Source organism: Oncorhynchus tshawytscha, linkage group LG05 (genome assembly GCF_018296145.1).
Source record: "Oncorhynchus tshawytscha isolate Ot180627B linkage group LG05, Otsh_v2.0, whole genome shotgun sequence".
In the NCBI taxonomy this organism is placed as follows: domain Eukaryota; kingdom Metazoa; phylum Chordata; class Actinopteri; order Salmoniformes; family Salmonidae; genus Oncorhynchus; species Oncorhynchus tshawytscha.
Genome location: NC_056433.1, coordinates 10,038,606 through 10,047,157, shown reverse-complemented (window position 1 = coordinate 10,047,157; position 8,552 = coordinate 10,038,606). Strand labels below are relative to the sequence as shown.

The 8,552-nt window shown below is 44.3% G+C and overlaps 1 protein-coding gene across 1 annotated transcript; it reads left to right on the top strand.

The window, feature by feature from the left end:
• Positions 1 to 1,247: 1,247 nt before the first annotated feature.
• Positions 1,248 to 6,749, top strand: prph2lb (peripherin 2-like b). Its single transcript, XM_024419606.1, has 4 exons — positions 1,248 to 1,762; positions 2,234 to 3,065; positions 4,171 to 4,417; positions 5,958 to 6,749. The coding sequence occupies exons 2-4, from the start codon at positions 2,488 to 2,490 to the stop codon at positions 6,201 to 6,203; spliced, it is 1,071 nt and encodes a 356-aa protein (XP_024275374.1). The 5' UTR covers positions 1,248 to 1,762; positions 2,234 to 2,487; the 3' UTR covers positions 6,204 to 6,749.
• Positions 6,750 to 8,552: the final 1,803 nt, after the last annotated feature.

Genomic DNA, 8,552 nt, shown 5'->3' with positions numbered 1-8,552 from the left:
AATCTGTCTGTAAACAATTGTTGGAAAAATTACTTTTGTCATGCACAAGGTAGATGTCCTAACCGCCTTGCCAAAACTATAGTTTGTTAAGAAGAAATTTGTGGAGTGGTTGAGAAACGACTCCAACCTAAGTGTATGTAAACTTCCGAATTCAACTGTTTGCCACCCCTGTTTGTACACTACATCATTTAAGCTTAACATGACAGATACCAGAAGTTAAAACAGTTAAGCCCCAGATTCCTAAAGTCCAATGTTTAAAGCATCTCCAATTCAAAATTAAATCTAGAATTGGCTTCCTATTTCGCAACAAAGCCTCCTTCACTCATGCTGCCAAACATACCCTCGGAAAACTGACTATCCTACCAGAAAACTGACTTTCCTACCGATCCTCGACTTCGGCAATGTCATTTACAAAATAGCCTCCAACACTCTACTCAACAAATTGGATGCAGTCTATCACAGTGCCATCCGTTTTGTCACCAAAGCCCCATATACTACCCACCACTGCGACTTGTACGCTCTCCTTTGCTGGCCCTCGCTTCATACTCGTCGCCAAACCCACTGGCCAGGTCATCTACCCGCATCTACCCACTGGCCAGGTCATCTAGTCTTTGCTAGGTAAAGCCCCGCCTTATCTCAGTTCACTGGTCACCATAGCAGCACCTACCCGCAGCACGCGCTCCAGCAGGTATGTTTCACTGGTCATCCCCAAAGCCAATTCCTCATTTGGCCATCTTTCCTTCCAGTTCTCTGCTGCCAATGACTGGAACAAACTGCAAAAATTGCTGAAGCTGGAGACTCTTATCTCCCTCACTAACTTCAAGCACAAGCTGTCAGAGCAGCTCACAGATAATTGCACCTGTACATAGCCCATCTGTAAATAGCCCATCTAACTACCTCATCCCCATACTGTATTTATTTATTTATTTATTTTGCTCCTTTGCACCCCGGTATCTCTACTTGCACATTCATCTTCTGCACATCTATCACGCCAGTGTTTAATTGCTATATCATAATTACCTCGCCACTATGGCCTATTTTATTGCCTTACCTCCCTTATCTTACCTCATTTGAACACACTGTATATATACTTGTTTCTTTTTTTTCTACTGTATTATTGACTGTATGTTTGTTTATTCCATGTGTAAACTCTGTGTGTTGTATGTGTCGATCTGCTTGGCCAGGTCGCAGTTGTAAATTAGAACTTGTTCTCAACTAGCCTACCTGGTTAAATAAAGGTGAAAAAATGTGAACAAAATAAAACATAAGACATTGGTGGGACATCCAAAAGCCATTTCAAAATGCTACACTGGCTAAAATGAGTAGGGGTGAGTTATTGAAAAGGTTTGACCATGGTCAATGGTGGATAAGTAAGAAGGGTTTTTGCTTTGCATGGGATAAGTATCCCCCATAAACACAAACACTTAAGAGGGCAGGAACAGGAGAAGAAAAACGCCACCAAGTGCTGCAAGCATGTTGATTGGTCCAGGTGGTTGGAAGTGGGAACTGTTAAGATTACGGGGTAAACTAATGTTAAGGGGATTAACAGTTGTGGCTAGGAGATGTCAGGGTAGGGAAATGTATGCCACTCTTCTTCTCTTCAGCCTCGGGCTCCATCTTACTCGTCCATGTCGAGATAGACCTCCTTACCTTCTCTGAGGATGACATTTGGCAAAAGGGAATATCGAAGGCACCGAAATACAGAAAGATGGTCCCAAAGCCTTTGGTTGACAATGTGAATGCTGCAGATATAGAGCTACAGGTAAAAGCCTAAGTAAATGTGTTTGTTGACTTGGTAACTGTAGATGTTGTGCGTAGATATTGTTGCTGGGGTTGTATGGGTTATGAAGTTGTTATAACTTGCTTCTATTTTCCCCAGGGATTTGTCATTGGTCTTATTGAATAAGTAAAACTAAAGCCTCCCACAGCACTAGCACTAGTTACTACAACAGCACAGTGATTATAATGCATAACCATCACGTCACAATCCCTTTGCTTAGTTCTACTATATTTCCAAAGTATTCAAATATAATTTATTGCTTCTCCAATAACAATGGGGTCAAAGTAGCATGGGGTCAAAAGGTGAAATGCTATTACCAAACTTGAACAGAAGTGTTCCTTTCAATCATATTTAGTATTGGATTCCATATTAAAGTTATTAGGTCTGTTAGTGATACGATGGTGATGTGAAACATAATTGCTTTTGTTTTTTATTTATTTTTGTTGCTCTCAGGACGTGCTGTCTTTCGTGGCTAAGGCCACCGGCCAAAAGTACAGAAATACCTCAGCTAAGCTGCTTATGAGGTCCTCCAGAAAATAGCTTGGCACCTTTCTACATCCCCCATCCATCCCTCTTCCCCATTGGTCCACAGCCCTTACCCTTTCTAAAATTCACCTCTCCCTTCTGTCCTCCAAACCACTGTACCACTGGACCTATTTGTCTCTTCTGGATGAGAAGGACAGACTTTGACAGGATACGTAGACAAAATGGCGGTCTTAAAGGTGACGTTCACCAAGACCACTCGGGGCAAGCTAGCCCTGGTGTTGTGGGTCCTCAACTGGATCTCTGTGTTAACGGGCATCATCCTCTTCAGCCTGGGCCTCTTCCTGAAGGTGGAGATCCAGAAACGGAAGGAGCTGATGTCCGCTGATGTCCACTCAGTGCCCAACATGCTCATCGCCACTGGCCTGGTGGCCTGTGTCATCAACTTCCTGGGCGGCAAGATCTGCTACGATTGCGTTGACACCACCAAGTTCCTGCGATGGAAGTTGCTGATGCTACCGTACATCGTGTGCACCTTCCTCTTTACCTTCTGCATCCTGGTGGGTGCGCTCATGTGCTACAGCATGAGGAACGAACTGGAGGAGTCACTATTTCTGGGATTGCGTAACGCCATGCTCTACTACAAGGACACAGGCACGCCGGGACGATGTTATCTGAAGCGCACAGTGGATTTGCTGCAAATCCAATTCCAGTGTTGCGGAAACGCCGGGTTCCGCGATTGGTTCCATGTCCAATGGATCAACAACCGCTGGTTGGACATGACCCACAGTGAAGTAAGAGAGTAAGTACAAAGGAGTACAGTACAGTACCCACCCACACCACCCTCTACCCAGCTTTGGTCCTGTCTGGCCCCTCTACTCAGCTCTGGTCCTCTCTGGCCCCTCTACCCAGCTCTGGTCCTGTCTGGCCCCTCTACCCAGCTCTGGTCCTGTCTGGCCCCTCTACCCAGCCATCAGTGCTAGAGTCTACCCAGCCATTAGGGCCACAGTCTAGCCAACTGACAGGGCCATAGTCTACCCAGCTGAGAGGGCCAGAGTTGAAGGTACTTGATCAATCCAATTGAACCTGTGAATAACCCCAACAAAATATGCCTTTCAAGACTGTGACAAAATACATACTAAATACGTACTAACACATAACAATACTGGAAGCAGATGCTACGAGCTGCCAACACCAGTCCTCCTCATTAAGCTGCCCAGTCAAACTGTTAAGCTGCCCAGTCAAACTGTATCGACTGAAAAAGGTGAGGTCAAAGGTTACGAGAGAGGCTTATCCAGTAGGAGTCAAGAGTTCACTGTGACAGGAAATTACCATACGCGGCAGGTTGAATAATTTATCTTTCAATATTTGGTCTTGTTTTTTGTGTTGTTTTTTTACTGTATCAAAGCGACTTATACAAACAGATTCAAAGCCCAGGTAAAAAATGTCAATAGTGATGGAAGTCCAGTATTAAATTGATCTACCTTTTCCATATGGCTAATCTATGTAATGTGTACCTCCTGAGTAAATGCTTAAGTTAGCCTAACCTTAAAGGGATAATTGTCATTTTGGCAACGAAGCCCTTCTTTCTACTTACCCAGATTCAGATGAACTCATGGATACCATTTGTATGGCTCTGTGTGCAGTTTTAAATGAGCTGAAGATAGTTTCTGGAGCCATTGCTAACAGATAGCATGGTTTGGGAAGGGGCACTGTAGGATGGACAGTTTTCTTAATCTATTCCTTCATGATGCAGAAGTTGGGGTGAAATGGATGAGAAAAAGTCAAACATTTGTCATCAGTAAAGTCATAGGTCTATGTCTGTGCTTTGATTCTGTAGCAAGACAGATTTATGCCAAAATACAACTAGCACAATGGCTTAAAAGATCTCACTCTCTCTCCTGCAGCCGTCTGAGGAGTAATGTGGAGGGAAAGTACCTGATGGACGGAGTGCCTTTTAGCTGCTGTAACACATTCTCTCCACGACCCTGCATCCAGACACAGGTCACCAACAACTCCGCCCACTACAACTATGACTGGAAGACGGAGGAGCGCAACCTGTGGACGAGGGGCTGCCGCCAGGTCCTGCTGGATCATTACACCAACATCATGCAGTCCATCGGCTTTATTGTGCTCATCATCTGGTTGTTTGAGGTTGGCTTTACATTAACAAAGCTCCATTCTTATCCTGTACTTTGAATAGGTCACTATTGTCACTACAGTCACTATTAACTTGGACATGACATGGTACGTGATGGTGATATTATTAACTATGGGGTAGTGTTGAATAGAACCCAGAGTAGCCAAGGGAAGTAATAGGTACAGATGGTAGGGATGAGGAGGACCCACGGTTGTAGAAAAAGAGTACTTGATTTATCGCAAATTAAGGATTTTCGTGAAACATGGCTTGGGTTGAAAACAGTCCGGTCCATCGCAGTAACATTCAGGATACTAAAAAACCCTGAAAAAATGATGATGAAGGTGAGTCTTAAGCTCAGCCCCTCAATAGGGTTCCTACTGCAGCTAGGACTAGGGCCTAAATGCTGCACAGTATAATTAGGGATTCATTTTCCAACTCTAAACAGAGTTTAACTCTCCCCCTTACTGGGAATAAAGGGAGTCTACCAGGACAGCTAAAATCAACTGTCTGTACATACAGGTCACAACAAACAAACTGATATGGAGCACATTGTAAAATGGTATTCGACCTCAATTTGAGAGAAAATGACAGAATTTATAACTTAGGCCAAAATCTCAGCCATAACAATTAACTAATGAGAATGTACATTTAATTAGTTGAACTTTACTTTGTTAATAGAAAACATGATTTACGTTAATTAACTGCATTCATTAGTTTAAATTACCATATTTAGTTAAGTACACTTTAGTTTAAAAGATAGAGCTAAATCAAATAAAATATGATTAGAACTACTACTCAGGGAGACTGGGCACATGGGTGAACTACGGGCTAATTATATAACTCCCCACACATGGCTTAAACCTGAGCAATCAACTCGGTAGCAAAAAATGAAGGTCAGGCACACCTAAACTTGTGGATAGCTATGCTATGGAATGGACTAGTGCACTTTATGTAAACCACACATGTATATACTTTAGCATTTTAGATAATATTAACTTCATGAAATATATGTTTTTAAAGACCTTTTTAAAATGTCAATGAGACCGGTCTAAGGCTGCCTCATCACAGGTAGTTTGAGGAGAATGTCAAGAATGAGGTGATTGCTGTCATCATATGCCATATTGGTTTTATGACAACTGTGGGTGTGGAGATGGGATGCACCTAGTTCCTGCACATAATCATGACAGGAACAGACAAAGCTTCAGGGGGACAGACAGACATTCCAGTCCAGTGACCAAACTACGGCAGAGGAGGTTGGCCCCGAGGGCAAGACAATTGGTGTACCCAGTCTCTAGGGAGGTGCCACTCTCCCAAGACCAATTTGTCCAGTGGCTGATCACCTTAGAAGGGGACAGTACGGCCTCCGAGAAGCACAGGAACAGTACCCTCACTGGGGCCATGGGAGAAGTCTGTGGTCAAAGAGATATCTACGGTGTAATTCAGCTTCCATTTACCTCCAAGTGGCTGATCGTTTCTTTCTGTCTCTCTGGTAGTGTAGCGCTACAAGGTAGTAACAAGGTAGAGTGACATCTAATCCCTTTTCTCTCCCAACAGCTATGGGTGCTGACGGGCGTGCGGTATCTCCAGACAGCTATGGAGAACCTTCTACGGCAGGGTGACCCCGACCTGGAGTCTGACGGCTGGCTCCTGGAGAACAGCATTGCCCAGACGGCCCGCTCTAACTTCAAAATCATCAAGAACCTAGGCAAGTGCTACCAGGTGGACGATGATCCTAACATCGATGTGCCCAGCACCGCTCAGCAAGAGGTGTCCACTTGCCAGATCCCTGTGGCTAGATAGCATAGCGCAGCGTCCCTGGTCCAGGGCTGAGGCACGCAAACGGGCATCAAGTCCCATTGTCATTAGGTGTAAGCCTTTTGGATGGCAGACCTGTCTCCAGATTAAACGTGCGACAGCTGTGAACTGAGGGATCAAAAGGTGAAAGTGGCAAGTGTAGCAGAGCACCACAAAGACACACAAACAGGATCAAGGACAGCCTATGCAGAGCGTGCTACTAAAGAATGATCTGCTTTGTCACATGATTCTGTAACACCTGCATCATCTTAACAGAGTAAGAATATGAACTGACTGCAACTTTGTCATTGTGCCATACTTAAGTCATTAAACTGAAAGGGGAGCAGGGCAAAGTTGAAACGGGGTTGAACTCGTGTACAACCCAGTTCTACAACCCCATTGACATAATGGGACATGGAACAGTCTGAGTGAAAGATGATGTCATAATGAGCCATATATGTCATGGGCAACAATTATGCCAACAAGGCAGTGGAGGCTGCTGACGGGAGGACAGCTCATAATAATGGCCGGAAAGGAGCTAATGGAATGGCATCAAACATGTATTTGATACCATTCCACCTATTCCGCGCCAGCCATTACCACGAGCCCGTCCACACCCAATTAAGGTGCCACCAACCTCCTGTGCAAGAAAGTGATGGACATAAACTGTTTAACAAATTGTATAAAGGGAAATGGAAACAGCAAACTTGAATTGCCTTCTACAGTTTCTTCAACTCAGTCTCCTGTATGTAACTTTTTTTGTGTTATGGGTTACTTAAGGAATAAGGCCCAAGGGGGTGTGATAAATAGCCAATATACCACGGCTAAGTACTGTTCTTGGGCATGACGCAACGTGCTAGGAAACAGCCCATAGCCATGGGAATATTGGACATATATCACAAACCCCCGAGGTGCCTTATTGCTATTATAAACTGGTTACCAGCGTACTTACGTAGAGCAGTAAAAATACAAGTTACGTCATACCCATGGTATACAGTCTGATATAGCATGGCTGTCAGCAAATCAGCATTCAGGGCTCGACCCACCCAGTTTATAATATAGAATAGATGTATGGGATATAGAACTGTAAGACAGATGGTTCAAATAGAGCTGGAAGAGGAGGGCCAGTCCCTTGCATATATTTCTGATGAAAAGGTGACATGGACAAACTGGACTCTTTCAGGAAGATGATATTCCACAGATGATTTCATTTAACGTGTTTTATTGAGCCACACTCCCTCAACTGTTTTAAATGACTTAGTTGGACATCGCCTGAACGGTTTCTGCTGTCTTTTTGACTGGCTGTGACCATAGGCAACGTATTTATCTTTCTCTTGTGCCTCTGCCCACACAAGATATTAAGGGCAGCCTTAATAAAACACAAGAGTTTTAACACAACTTGAGAATATTTGATCCCATGTTTTCTTTTGCGGGGACCTTTCATAACTGAGAAATAACCAAGTAAGCACAACTCATTTGCTCAGGAATGTGTTGTCAGGTTATCAGGCTCACACCATCAATGATATTTGGACAGGTTCATTGTCTAGAAATGTGAAAATTCAGTAATTATGTCATGGTAGTAGACAGTTAAGTTGAATAGAAAACATGAGCTGGCACACACCCAGTGAAAATTATTTTATGTAGAGGTGATGACTAACTGTCACGTTCTGACCTTAAGTTCTTTTGTTATGTCTTTGTTTTAGTATGGTCAGGGCGTGAGTTGGGTGGGTTGTCTATGTTTGTTTTTCTATGAGTTTCTGTGTTTGGCCTGGTATGGTTCTCAATCAGAGGCAGCTGTCAATCATTGTCCCTGATTGAAAACCATACTTAGGCAGCCTGTTTTCACCCTTGATTTGTGGGTGATTATTTTCTGTGTCTGTGTGTTCCACACGGAACTGTTTTGGTTTTTGTTATTTCACATTGATATTTTGTATTTTTCTGTGTTCTATTAAAAGTATCATGAACACTTACCACGCTGCACATTGGTCCTCCGATCATTCCTACTACTCCTCGTCAGAGGAGGAAGAAGACCGTTACAGAATCACCTACCAACCAAGGACCAAGCAGCATGGTAACGGGCAGCAGCAGAAATCTCTGGACTCATGGACATGGGAGGAGATTCTGGACGGCAAGGGACCCTGGGCACAGGCTGGGGAATATCGCCGCCCCAAGGCCGAGCTGGAGGCAGCGAAAGCTGAGAGGCGGCGATATGAGGAGGCAGCACGGCAGCGCGGCTGGGATGAGAGGCAGCCCCAAAAATGTATTTGGGGGGGCACACAGGGAGTGTGGCTAAGTCAGGTAGGAGACCTGCACCCCAACTCCCCGTGCTTACCGTGGAGAGAGGTGGACCGGGCA

Bases quoted from the DNA above. Each gene is read 5' to 3' on its own strand.
- prph2lb (XM_024419606.1), top strand. From the start codon at position 2,488: ATGGCGGTCTTAAAGGTGACGTTCACCAAGACCACTCGGGGCAAGCTA. The intron at 3,066-4,170 runs GTAAGTACAAAG...TCTCTCCTGCAG, and splicing joins ACCCACAGTGAAGTAAGAGA to CCGTCTGAGGAGTAATGTGG. The intron at 4,418-5,957 runs GTTGGCTTTACA...CTCTCCCAACAG, and splicing joins TCATCATCTGGTTGTTTGAG to CTATGGGTGCTGACGGGCGT.